This window comes from Fulmarus glacialis, unplaced genomic scaffold (assembly GCF_000690835.1).
Source record: "Fulmarus glacialis isolate BGI_N327 unplaced genomic scaffold, ASM69083v1 scaffold35, whole genome shotgun sequence".
NCBI classification, from domain to species: Eukaryota; Metazoa; Chordata; class Aves; order Procellariiformes; family Procellariidae; genus Fulmarus; species Fulmarus glacialis.
In genome coordinates, this window is record NW_009214765.1 from 158,249 (window position 1) to 172,596 (window position 14,348).

The 14,348-nt window shown below is 40.8% G+C and overlaps 1 protein-coding gene across 1 annotated transcript in view; it reads left to right on the forward strand.

The window, feature by feature from the left end:
• Nucleotides 1-14,348, forward strand: part of DGKI (diacylglycerol kinase, iota) — a 121,967-nt gene that overhangs the window by 64,219 nt on the left and 43,400 nt on the right. Inside the window, exons 20-25 of the mRNA XM_009578677.1 lie at nt 184-263; nt 2,104-2,148; nt 5,932-6,001; nt 7,516-7,556; nt 9,159-9,265; nt 9,844-9,969. Of these exons, the coding sequence (XP_009576972.1) occupies nt 184-263; nt 2,104-2,148; nt 5,932-6,001; nt 7,516-7,556; nt 9,159-9,265; nt 9,844-9,969 (469 nt within the window). The remainder of the gene's footprint in view (nt 1-183; nt 264-2,103; nt 2,149-5,931; nt 6,002-7,515; nt 7,557-9,158; nt 9,266-9,843; nt 9,970-14,348) is intronic.

Consider the following 14,348-nt stretch of genomic DNA (forward strand, 5'->3'; position numbering starts at 1 on the left):
AATTATAGATGGGTGAAACTACTGATGAATAATATGTTCCTGCTTTTAAATGGCTGTTAAGATTTAGATAGCAGAAAGCTTTTGTGAAGACATTATTTAAAAAAAAAATGAAGCATACTGCAAATTTTTTAAAGTTCAAGGGACTTCAGTTAAAGAGGTTTTTCTTTGTTTTTGATTTTCCAGCCATTCCCCTGGGAATTATAGTGGTACGAGGAGATTGTGACTTGGAGACCTGTCGTATGTACATTGACCGTCTACAAGAGGTGAGGTTTTCGTGAATTCAGGTGTCATATATTAATCTATGTTATGCTTCTTTCAGTTCTGAATGCAGAGGCCTAATAGTTGCAACAACCATATATTAAGAGTATTGCAGTTTGCCTACCACTGAAAACAAAACTTTAGAGTTATGATATGATAATAAAAGCAGGAGTAGCACTGAAAAACATTTTCTAAACAGGAAATAAAAAGTCATACTGACTCCTTTTAAACGATAACAGAATTGACGTGGATGGGTGTCTTTACTTCTCCTTGAATTGGAATGGAATACCAGGACTCTCCGCATACTTAGCTGAAATTACACAAATTATTGATTAGAAAGTGTGTTACGTAAGGATAAACATTGTGGTATTCGAATGGGTCTAATTTTGCAAATGTCATCCTCTAATACTGTCATGGAGTAATCTGAGACACCAATAAACACTACAAATATCAGCTAGATATTTCCAAATACACAGAAATATATGCTCATGCAGCTAATAATAACGTTACTCTTATTGTCTTGAACACCTTGCTTCACGAGAGTTCATTCTACAATATAGTCTGGGAAATGGAGACTCCAAATGCCCCATTACCTGAATATTTTAAGTGTGTATGCATTTAGTGATAAAACTAATGGGTTTTCATTAATATACTGTCTCGGACTGTTTTTAATCTTTTACTAGTATGTTTCAACAACAGTTACAAGTGTGAGGACATTATGTAGGTTTCTAAATAGGTGGTCCAATTTACGTAGGAGCTATGAACCTCATCCTTCCCACTGAACTCTGGGAGCCACTGACTTCCCTGTGGTTTTGAAACTCTGCACTTACAGCCTGAATATGGGCCTTAGTATCTGACTACAGGCTTTCACTTTCTTGCATTTCAGCCAGGATTCCCTTCATCAAATGCATTTCTGAATATTCAGACCTTGAGGTGTAGCTATTATTATCAGACTAAAACCATATTGTAAGGTGATGCATATTTGAGATATCTGGTGATGGAAAATTACATTGAAATAATAGGGATGACGTTCTCAGCAGATTACTAATGTGATCTCAGGCTGAGCTCAGGCAACTTAATATGGCCAGTATTGGGTAGAGAGTAGTTGTACAGCCCTGGAGGAAGCACAGCTAGAAGTTCTGCTTGAATTACCCATAGTGGTTGTGGAGTAACTGTGTTTCTTCAAAATTTTGCAGGGTTTGTACTACTTATTTTTGCTTGATTTGGCTAAGACCCATTTGCTGGGAATGGAGGTGCCAAGGCTTTCTGCACTCTGTCAACTTGCATGCCAACTGGGGCGCTATGGTCTGTAGGCCAGGCTTTTTGGTAGGCTATGTCATGAGCTAAAACTATGTGACAAAATCTTTATTAAAATAAATTTGATTCCTGAACCCTGCTAAATACCAGGGTCATTCTGGTATGACCTCCCTGACATGAGGCTGTCTTAAAACAGGGAGAGCTGTCAGTGGTTCTCTTTAGTGCATTAATTACTCAGAAATATTTGCAAAAAAGATTTACGAATTTTAGCATCTTTTCTTTCATTTTGTTGCTGATATTCTAAATTTAGATCGTTTTCATGGAACAAATAGGTCTGTGGTATGGTGAGGATCCAGTGACATAATCTCTATATTTTAAAAACCGTTTTTTTTACCAAATGCATGCAGATCTAAACTTTAAGTGAGCTTTCCATGACTATTCTGTGGTGTTTATTTAATATACTTAAAACCAGTGAGAAGTACTTGCAAAATTATTTGTTTGCCCAACCACTTCAGATAGTAGAACTACAAACAGCTTTTGTTGCTTTAATTTTTTTCATCATCGGCATGTCTTTCATCCTCCTACTAGGACCTACAGGCAGTAACTTCTACTACACAGAGAGTTCATTACCAGGTAAGATAAGCTTTCCTTTTAGTATCAGAACAAAAAGAGGCTTAACAATGTGGACTGCACTCTTTGCATTTGAACCCAGGTTTTCTTATGTTAGATACCCATATGTTAGATGAATTTCTGATTATCATTTACCCTCAAATGTTGGAGGTTCGTTCTGCTTTCTCTCGGACAATCCTTTTTCTTGCAAACCTTACGGAATCATCTTTAAAATAAGCACAGCGTGGTGATGCGAGCGGTATTGCAACAGCAGTGCCTTGCATATTGAAGTGAATGAGAGAATGTGTCCTGTAGGACAAATGACAAAAGTAAAATTGTTTCTCTGTCTGAGAAACTGAACAATAACATGTTATATTGCATAGCTGTAGTACTAAAGTCTATCACTGAGAAAAAAAGGTGTGCTAGCAGGCCTAACCTCTTAATTCTGTGCACTGCAGTCATCTATCTCTAGTTTAACATAATCTCCAGAGTAGTTTTTTAATCCGTCCTGGGCCCAAATGTGTCTTTTGCATGTGACAAGCAGGTTCTAGTTTTAGATGGCTAGTTTTTAAAATTGGTCTCTTTGTGCATTTTACAACTTTATTGTACAGTTTATGCAATACACAACTTGGCTTTACAGTTGGAAGTATTGTTCAAGAATGCATATTTCTCTCACTGAAATAAATGCAGTGCTTAAATTGAGAGTAAACTAACTCTACTGACTCCTGAGCTGATCTGACATCAGTGGAGAGACTTGACACAAACCATGGTCAGTTGACACAGCTCCTAGGATCACAAGATAAGTTTGCATGGTGATGATAGCCTTTTCCTAGGTTTAACAACGCAAGTCTTGCTGGGGTCAGCAGAAATGAATTCACTGAGAAAACATGCAGAGATCCAGCTGGCAGGAACCCATTGTGGTGAAATTGCAGATAATTTCTTGGGACTTCATGATCACCTGTGTGATACAGAATTTCAGTTTGGCCAGAATGCCTGTAAATGCGTTGAATGCAGGAAGACACTATGAGAAAACGCAATTTAGCGTGTTTTCCTGGAGTTGCTTTCTTCGTACCAGTTCCAGTTTGTTTCTGTGTTTCCCTGTTCAATTTTGACCTCATATTTTTGACATTTGTATCAATCATTGCCCTGGAACTGAGTTTTAGAGCAGTGTTAGTGTCTAGCGAATTGGCTAATAAAACAGCATATATTATTCTATTCCACTCATTATAAATTAACCTAATTGGCTGCTGACTGCTCCGAGTGTAGGAAACTGCCTGAGGTAAAATGAAGAGCTAAATCTGCATGTATGGAGAGCGCCAAAAGAGAGTATGAAATGTCAGAAATCAGCCCCGTATTTGGCTTTAACCTCTGCAGTTATAGCAGTATATAAATTAATTGCCTAGCAATCTCCTCTAGGGCACATCAGTGTGAAATGTCTAACATGCTATCAATTTTTTATGATGCTACATTTTGAATGCACCCCCCTCTGTGTTTTGTCTTCAGTACTTGTTATCCTGGATTCTTCAAATATTGGTTTATTCTCAGTGGGTCATTTCTAGAAACTGTCTTGTTAAGTTAATTTAAGGTTTGTTCCATGTTTGTTGGTATCCCTCTACATATTAGAGAAAGGGGAAAAAGCAGGGGATAAAGGGCATAATGAGGTGCTTGAGTTGATGGAACTGTCTTCCTACCTCACTAATAAGGCGTCACAGGTACTTTTAGGTCTCATAAATGCAGTTCTCTTGCGTGATTCCTCTGCAGCTCAAAACGTGGGGTGTCAGCAGAAAAAACATCAGCAAGCCCAGGTGCAAATGAGAAAAATGATGCGAGGGTTGTTTTTCATTCTCTAGTGAGTTTAATGCTTATAAAATATCAGTCTCATGGGCCTGAGACTTCCCAAGCTAGTTCTGCAGTTGAACTGAAGTGAAGTCTTGGAAAGAGCATACCACAATATGCAATTTGTGACTTGAATTTACATTTACCAGCATTATCCCTATCTTCATTTTCCCAGCATTATGTACTCTGGTAGGGCTATGAGTTTTTACTCATGTCTCCTCTTTGTATCATCTACCTTTTTAGTATGCATTGTTATCTTTGGATGTTTTCTTTCTTTTGTCTTTTGTATCCCAATCCTCACCTTTCCACAAGTAGTGGGCTAAATACTGAGATACATAAAGCTTTGTGCATGTAGGTACATAGACATTAGCAAACCTAGTGGGTTTCAGGAAGCCCTTGACTCTCCCACATACACCTCAGTTGCGATACAAGCAAATCTAAGCATCCCACAACTCCATAAGCCCACATTAGAGAAAGACGTAGGTGTATTTTAAATCTGATGCTTAAACCACTGACATACGTCATTTGGTCCCCATGTGCTGAAATAGGTCACTTTATGGAATGTTATGTTGTCATTGCCTTCATCTCTCCTGTAATGCGCAGAAGTTGGAGGCAAAACCTGTGTGTGAGAGCAAGGTTTATGGGATCAAGTAAAATCCTGGAATCTAAATATGGGAGAGAATTGAGGCTGTTTTATTTTTGTCATGCATCAGAAGATATATATGTATATATAGTCAAGCGAAATCTGTAAGTTTCTGCAGTAACGTTTCAGACAATCTATGCCCATGTTATGAATGTATGTACATATACATTATTCACATTCTGTGCTTTCCATGAAGAGTAATACTTTTCTCAAAGGTATCTTTCCTCCCCATTGCTTCTACTTTTTCTTTTCTTGCCTGGTGATTTGGTATACCACTCTGTAGTCTGTTTTCTGAAAGAGGAGTAAAGTTTAATCTTGAGCTAGTATGTGCCTGAATTTACATCATTTGCAGATGTGCTGATTTTACCGCTTAAGATGTAAATAAGGATAGAATCTGGCTCTATACAAATTTTGGATGTGTGCCCGAGATCCATGCTGTTGTGTTTTGTCCTGTGCAAATCTATTTGTGTTTAAACGTTGTGTCCCAGTGGCTTTAGAAGTTGGCTGGCCATCCACTGGCAGCATGGAGCAGAGCCATGACCGCCCTCTGCTTTCTGAGATCCTTTTGCCTCTCCAGCTCAGTGAGAGCTGAAAAAGCAAGGAGCAGCCTGTTTGACTCCTTGGTGAGTACAGGTCAGGAAGAAGGTCTTCATTCCTCCCCAGTCATTTGGTTTGGTTCCTGAAATCACGTCTGTCGGCTCTCAAGGAGCAGGCCTTTTTAGTCAGAACGGGAACAGGTTGTTGTAGGATGTCTGTTTGCTTGGCCGGCGGTGGTCCCCAGGTCTGCACTCTCTGTATTCTGGGTGCAGAGGACAACACATTTTTTACCCTGATACGCATTTGGGACACACCAGAGGCAGGCAAAGTGGGCAATTGCTTTGAGTGGCAGATTGGTAGAGGAGGGGAAGAGAAAAAAAAATAAAGGAAGGTGACAGGGACACAAGAAACAAACATAGTAATTAGGGTTCATGGTTGTTTTTTGATACTGATGTGTATCTTTGACCTCTTTCATGTCTCTCTGTGTCCCCATAAATAAGGGGGGCTGTAGACAGCTGAGAAAGCTGTTTTTGATGCAAAGCTTTTTGGTATTGCTGAGCTGAAGAGAAGGGCATAGCTGAGGATGTGGCTGAAGCTAACCGTATCAGTTTACTCTTTTCTCTATTATAGTCAAACCCTGATGTCAATGAGTGGGTTTGGGTAATGTAGGTTTTGCACATTGTGCAATGTCAGTAGAGCAAAATGAAAAAAGCAGAGACTAGAAAATAGTTCTTTTCAGAGAAAAAACAGTTTGTTTGTTTTTTTTAATGTCATTTCCCTGCCCTATCCAGGACCAGGAAAGCTCTTTCCCCAGAGTACTTTCTGTTCAGAGGCTCTCTCCTAGATGGTGCTTCCTAGACGGTAAGTGCATCTCCCTTTTCTTGTGCCTAGCATGCTGCTTGCTTCTGGTGTGCATGTGAAGGATAGTGCATAGTATTACTATGGAGTGGTAACTTCCTTCTTGTTACACTGAGCAGGTAAAAAAGGAGCTGAGTGCCCCCCTTTCCCCTCTGAAAAATGACACAGGCCCTTCATCTAGCAATCAAAATGTCTGCTGTAGCTTTGTCACCCCAAGGAGACATGCTCTTCTAAGGGTGGTTAGAGGTTTGGTTTATTGGTGTCTTTGCTGTGATGACCAGCACTTACTGCATGGCATTGCCTGGACTCAGAGTGCAGCATGTGGCAAGGTGCTGCTGCTGCTGGTAAGGCTGCGTTTTTCACTCTGGTTTCTCTTTAAGTACTATATTGTTTAGGGTACTACAGTGTTTAGGTGACGGAAATGTACTTCCCTTTCCCTCTAAGACTGAACTTCATGTAACTCGCTGGAGAGCTGCACTTGTATTTGACCCAGACTTTGTCAAAGCAGACGGCTTATCTGGGCTTTACATCAGGCTCCAGATCACTGGAATTAGCAGCTAAAATGGATGGCATCTGCTTTTGCAAAAGCTTCAGCATGGGGAGACTGAAATTTTAATTGTTCTAAACAAAAACAATTTCTCCTTGGCAATTTCTAATCACTCTTCCTTGTCTCTCATGAGGGAAATTGATAAAAAACATATTGAGAATCTGTTTGTTTTTTGGAGAAAGCTGGGTGGGTAGATGCATTCAGGTTTTGTCTTTAGGGATTTGATATTCCCTTGCAGTGCCAAAACCTACAAAGCTGCATCACTGTGCTCTTGTGTCAAAAACTTCAGAATGAACAAATCTGATTTCACTGGCCAAACTAAATGCAAAGCAGAAACAAAAAAATTGCATCTGATGAAGCACATTGTAGGTGATAAAATGCTTCTGGGTTTAGTAATATAAATTATTTGGCAGTGACAAGATTCATATTAGGTGCTTTATTTAGTGAATGTCCCGTTTTCATGTGTTTTTCGTGAGTAGCATAAATTTTCCTTGAGCGTGTTGGTAATTCAGGGTGAATATCTGTAGCCATGCATTTGATTTACAAAGAGCTCCCAAGCATGTTATTGTTCTTTAGATTCAAAATTTGAATTAATCCTATTAGACCCATCAATTTCATTATATGCTTGCTATACTCTCATCGGAACAATGCAGCTTTTTCTGTCACATATTTTAATGTAATCAATTCTTCTTATAAGCCTGAAATCCATTTTATACATTTTTAAAATATTTATTTCAAGTTTATAATGTCAGTGAATATTGTTTTGTTAAGCCTCACCTTAACTTAAATTCACCATTTAATGGGATAGGAATATGGACATCATGAATGAATTGGATTATGTTCTTGTGAAACCACTGTGACTTCACTGACACAGAGGTTGTCTTACATGGTAAGCTCAGCCCATCTTGTCCATGCAGTTCTGCTCAGATCATTTTCTTCACTGCGGCTCTGTTGTTTCTCTGTCTTGCAGCAACTTCTGCTGATCGTTTTTACCGCATTGACAGATCTCAGGTAAATCTTTATTCGGTTACCGTTTCTATAGATTTTTTTTTTCTTAAGCTATGTCAAATGCAGCTTAAAATGAGTTATGTGCCATTCCTCCTGTGTATTCTAAAATGCCACTGATGTCTCATGAAAAGTAGAGAAAAAATTATGGGCCATTTTTTAGTTGACATAATTCACATAGTTTCACTGAAGTTTTATATCTGCTGACCATCTGCCCTTCTTTTTACTACCAATCTGATGTACAGATCAGAATTTTCTACATTTGCCATCCTTATCAAGTCTTACTAAGGGCATCTGTGTGGCACCAGAGTATTTGTGTTTATCTTTTCACTGATGATTTTAGTCACCAGAAGTCTTGATCCTGTGTGTGTGACATGGAATAGCTATGGAAATGAAGGTGATGTTACAAGTTGAGAATTATGAACAGAGCTGTATCAAATATTCCCAAGGAACCCCCAAAACAGCGTGTAGCTCCATTGGATTCAAACCTGTGGTATAGATTTGACAATCTGATTATATTTTCTAAAAGAGGCTTCGAAAATTTTACACAGCTTCTGGTGTTTCTGATTTGTAGCCAGAACAGGCCAATTAGTGGCTCAGCATTAAGTGCAAACTGTTGATTTCACACAGTGGTCATTTGTGTCTGGCCCCCGTGAGCACTGTGTAAGCTGTTTCTGAATCACATGAACATATGACTGTTTCCTAGCAAAAGCAGCTGGTGGTTTAGTTCAAGCAGAAGGAGCTGTGGCTTTAGTTCAGAGGTCCCAGGTTCAGTGTCTGCGTGTAGCTACCATGGGACTTCTTTGCACACAGTCATATAAATGCTTTGATGAAGTTGTACTTTAACATTTGGAAAGCAAGGGTGAAGCTGCTACTACAGGTTAAACTGGACAATGTGACTCTGTTTGGCTTATTCTGCATTTCTTTAATACTTGACTCTGTGTAAATGGTCATCTTTCCCTCCTACTCCTTTGCCCTGTGTTTCTGTGGGGAAGAGATCAATACTGTGTGATGGTCCCAGCACACAAATGGTGGGAAGTTTCCTGCCCGTTCGCCTACGTAGACAGGCCTACTCAACTCGGTGTTTTTTGAAGGACAATGAGCCTTCAGTGTCAATAACAAAAAAGAGGGATTGAGCAAGAGAGCTTTGGTAACGGAGATGTGAAACCAGAATGCACAAGCAATTGGAGGTCTGCGAGAGTAGCCCCAGATGATGAAAATTTCTATCAGCCATCACTGGAGGGAAGACCTTAGGTGTTGGTCCTCATTTCGAAATGCAAACCTCGGCTTTTTGGGTAGACCTCCAGTTTTCAGCTGAATGACATAGAGTCACTGAGTAGCAGCCTTTTAAGAGTTGCTGTGAGTGTGAAGCTTGCTGGTAGGGGATCTTGTTTGGCTTGAAATCGATGAAGTGTTTATTGGTGGCTTCAGCGGCATTGGTTTTAGTGTGTGTGTGTATGTGTGCACTTAAATAAATACGCAGACAGAGTCCCATGAATGCTCTTCAGAGACCCTGATGTGCACCCAGCTTTCCTATAGCCAGCTGGGTGCTCTGAGAGACCAGTGATGCTGCAGGTTCAGTATTTGTTCCTTGTATCACTCCAACAGGAACATTTGCACTTTGTGACGGAAATTTCGCAGGACGAGATTTTTATTCTGGACCCAGAGCTGGTAATGTCACAGCAGGTGGGGACGCCACCAGGAAAGGCCTCTGGGTGAGTGGTGGTGGGATCTGGCTTTCAGCAGCCGTATTAGAGCTGGGCATCTCTTTTCTGGTCCCCTTTTCTGAAGGACTGGGAGGTGTGGGAGGGTAAATCTTAGGTGGGGAGCTGGGGACAGGATCAGATGCAGCATGGTAATGACAGAAGGACAGTGGAATAACATCTACTCCATTAGGCATCCTGGAGCACACAGCAAGACTAATGGACTTTGGCACCTTTCAACCTCCTCATACCCCCTGACTATATCTGCCCTGCCATAAAGCTGTATTGATTGAGTTAAAAACCCCTCCTCTGCATGGTCAGGACTCTGATACCACTGTATAAGGCCCTGAAGCCCTTTGTGCCTAAGAATGACGGTGAAATGTCTCTGTTTCTTCTCATCCTCTGGGCAGACCTATTACACTCCTATTCATCTTTAGGAACAGTCTCGTACTCATAGTGAATTAAGCTATTTGAGCTTGCTATGGGCTGAAAAATGCTGGGAACCAGTAAGCATAAGACAGCTTCAAAGTGGAGCATGCGAGGTAATTTTTGAGGGGTAAATGCCTTTCTCTTCCTTCTTCCCTCCCTAGAATATCAGATCGGTGGAACCCTGCGGTTCGAAAGAGGATGCTGAGCGACAGCGGCCTCGGCAAGATTTCCCCACACTACGAGGTACCTGACAAACAAAAGGACGCCAGCCAGACACATATGCTGCAGTAAGAGCCCTCTGCATTTCTCTGCTTGATGATGCACTGTCACCATCACCACAGACAACTCCTAGTGGCTCCTTTAAGCTTAATGAATTGTGCTGACATGCTGAAATTACTGAAGTCCTTTTGCTTCTTCTCTTTTGCTCCTCCCTTCTGTTTCTTCCTCTTTCTCCATTATTATATGTTCTTGCCTTTGTTTTTTTTCCTCTGTGGCACCCTGCACTCTTAATAAACCTAGATCAAAGTTTCCAAAAGCAAATACATTATTTTGGATGCCTGAAGTTCCAGCTAAGGGAACCTTCATGGCAGCGGGTTATGAGAAAGACTGAAGCACTCACCCTTAAGGTAGCTCTGATGCAATGTGACAAAGCAGAAACCTCTACAATTGCTGCTTACTTTTAAAGATGTAGGCAATAGTTTTCATATAATCTTGAACCAGAGATACCATTGTCAGTGTAGGGTGACTAAACAGTGGTTTTGTGGCTGATAATTCCCCCATGTAAGAGATTTCTACCACTGCAATCCTGTTTGCCATGTTCAGATTTGTGTAAAAGCATCTCTTATTCTTCTTGCTTATTTTAGAAGTGGTTCTTAGCTTTTTGGTCCTTTTGCTTTAGATTTTCGAAACCAGCAGTAGATCCATAATCGCTACCAAAGTTTAGATGGGAAGCACCTGTCTGAACTCAGTTGCTGGCTTTGAAAAATTCTCGTGTTTTGGGATTGTTTTTTCCCCCCAAGTACATAATGTATAATTGTGTACATCACTTCTGCTTTATGTTTCTAGTTCTATTGTATCTGCATCCCTATGGACAGGTTTTAAAACTTAGCATAGAAAAATTAGAAATAGTGACCACGTGGTCCTTGTTTCAGTTTGTCTTTCAGTCTTGGATGTGTGTGGAAGGGGGCTACAAGGTGCCTGCCGAGTACAGCTCCAGGGCAGATGCACTGTGGACAGGAGGCTGCGTAGCCGTGTGGCTACAAACTGGAAACTTTCCAGCAATCTGGAAACTGCTGGAGAAGGAGAAGGAGATGTCATGGTAAGATAGGGTGATCTGGGTAGCACTGCCAGTAGACACTCACCTGGTTTTCTCCCATTACCCTGAGGGATGCTGGATCAGTTCTTGTTTTTATGCTCTTTGCAACATGAAGAATGGTGAATTCAGGTTCAGTTTTCCACAGACTGGAATGGCAGGGCCCAGAATTTGGAGCTGGCAAAGCTGGGAGAAGAATGATGCTTAGACACTTTTAAGCAGCATGGAGAGATGGTGACAACATGTGGACTAACTTCTAATTGATAAGATGAGTGATTTTGTTTACATCAGCGTGACTGGAAATGTTTGCTTAGCTGGAACAATTATGTTTGGTAGATTTATTAATTACAAGCAAAGTCAGAGTAAAGTGTACCTGTCACTGCCTACTATAAGGAATTGTTTTCTTTGTAGCTTTTCTAAACTTTAATTGTTTTGGCTGAAATCTTTCATGGTAAGACTAAGTCTTTGACTGATTCTTTCTCTTTTTCTTTTAGTTAAAACTTTAACAAAAAAGTCAGCTGTTTCTGAACACAAGATTTGCGGGAAATGTGCTGCTTTAAATTACCTTCTTTAAAATAAATAAATCCAACAGTTGTTTCCTGAGACGTTTTAGTGCTGGTAGTGGAATGAACTTCATTGGAATGAAGTTTTGGAGGCTTGACATTTATTAAAGTGTCACCATAATACCAGGGAGGTGCCTTTTGCTGTGTTGAGAAAAGTACCCTTGAGTGTGCCCTGCTGAGGAGGTTGCTCATGCACTTTGGAGACACCTCAGATTCAAGAGCTTTGCTTTCAGAAGTTTCTGTCTGGACATGCTCACGGAGGAGTTATGCCCCTCTGTGCTTAATCCTGGTTGCAGGCCTGCCCACCAGGCTGAGAGAAGGGGGGCTGCGCTGCTCAGCAGCTGATCTGCAGTGGCAAGTAGAAAAGGGAAGCAGCAGTCATGGTCAAATGGAGATGGGTGGGGAAAAGGCGTATAGAGGAACAGGGAAGAGAGGTTGCAAGAGCCAAAGGAGTAGAAGCAAAAAGAGAGTGTGTGCAGGAACTTGGGGAGCAGGGCTAGGGGATGGGAGCTGGCCATTAGGAGCACAGGGGACATACAGATGTCTGGGAAATCAGAATGGGAATAACGAAAAGGAGGAGGACATGGGGTGCAGATAGGTAAGAGGTGAGTGAGACAGGTTAGGGGCATGGGGAAAAGGGTCTGTGGCTGTTTCTCTCCAGAATTCTGGAGAGAATTCTGGGCAGATGCAGATTATTCATTATACCAGTGGGCAAACTCTGAAATATGTTTAGACACGGCCTCGTTTGCCTCCAAGCTGGAAGGTGTATAGTAAATGAGGCGGATTGCAGTGGAGAAAGCAAGATATTATTACAGTTAAGGCAGTTGAATGTTGCTCTGGAGGACTCCCCTCAATTTCCCTGACATAATTTCTGAATGATGCAGATTTACAACAAACTTTTCACAAATGGCCAGTGACAACAGGCTCCTCATTCTATGCATGTCCACTGTGAAGTAGGATGGGTTTCTGGGAGGCCATTACAAGGAGACTTTGAAAGAGAGTGAAGGGCTCTGAGAAATAGGCTTGCTGTGTGCCTCAGGTTGTATTACTAAAATTAACAGAAAGGTTGTGCCTTCCTTCCTTCTGACGCTCTTTTGCCCAGCTATAGAATACAGATGTTATTGCAACCTCATCTTGGAGGAGCACAGTGAGAGTCAATTTCGTGGTCACAAGAAACTTGGATACTATGGGGAGACTCTGTCAGAGATGCTTAGGAGAAAATGAATCATTTTACATTCTGTACACAGTTTTGGTAGCATGGAATAAATAAATCTTGAGGCTGTGCACTGCATATACAAAATACAAAAGGATATCAAGCGGGTCTCTACTTAAACACTGAGGCAAGAGTCCAGTAGAAGAAAGTAGCAGGCAGCAATGTGGTTAAGGGTTGTCAAAAGGCTTGGGTGCAACAGTGCTGGAGCATGATGCTCAGATGACATGAGCTTTGGCATTTCCAAGATTCTGGGTGCTTGATTTTGCAACCTGAAAAATCTTTCTAACCTGGCACTTTAAAGAAAAACTTAGAAAGCACTATTATATTTTGGCAGCTGAAGTAGCTCGCAGTTTCTTTACAGAGGTTTGTCTCTTCAGAAATTATTTTTCAAATAAAACTTGCGGAAAGGATTTTAGCAAAATTCCCAAAAAGGAATATGGCAGCGCATAGAAGGGACAATTCCTCCTGTACATGGAGTTCTTGTGGACCTTTTAAGAGTCATCAGTGTCCAGTGTTTTATGTCTAGTCCAAAATACTGTACAGCGCTTCCAGCTCAAAGTGCAATATCTTATAGCCTGTCACTACAAAAAGTGACAGGGGACTTGCTGTGAGAGAAAGTGTCATCAGTTGACCCACTGGGGCTGTTTTCTTAATGGTCATTTTTCTCCCAAACAGGGATTGGGAATGACCGTCCTCAGACGTTAGGAGCAGATTACACCACAGCTGGTCTTAGTATGGCTGCAGGCTGCTTAGAGTGTCTCTGGCATCGCTATATATACATATATATGTGTGTGTGTGTATACATATATATAAAATACCTCTTTAAGATGAAGTAATTATTTCTGAGAAGTAAGGAGTGTAGCTAAAAAGACAAAGTATGCAGAGACATCCCTTAAATTACTTCAATCAATGAAAGTAGAGAAGAGAATATGTGCTCTAAAAAAAATCATGATGTTTGATGTTGCTTTGATCACAAGCTGTTGGGGTACAGAGTAATTTGAATGTAATGGTTTTGAGGCAAGGGTCTTTCTGAGAGAAAATTATTTATGCTTTTGTTTTTAATTAAGTGAGCTTCATGTTAGTTAATTTTCAGGTGGCTTTTGATTGATGGTATTTCATGTTTTGCTCCCTTTCTGATAGCTCTTTGATGTGTGACCGATATGTGGAGTGGGCAGGACATGAAACAGCGTCTTGATGCAGTAACCAGGACCTGGGGCAGGTCATAGCTTAATAAGAACATCAAATTAGTGTGAATGGTGCATACAAAAAACAACGGGAAGACAATTACTTGGTGTTTGATCTTGAAAAAAGCTAAGTATTCTGGGCTGACTCCACTGAAACATGTAATTGGACTCTTCCTTTGAACATGAGTAGGTTGACCATCCTGATTTATCCTATGATCAAATGGTGCAGTGAGATGGGGATGACCATTCCCTCACAGCCTGCTATAAGCATTCGTTGTTGGCCATGTATTTCTCTTCCTAGTTACGTGTTTGTCACCCTGTTATGTGATGAGAGCTGGAAGATTAAATAAAATGAAAACGACAACAGTACACAAAAATGAAAAGGTGACTATAT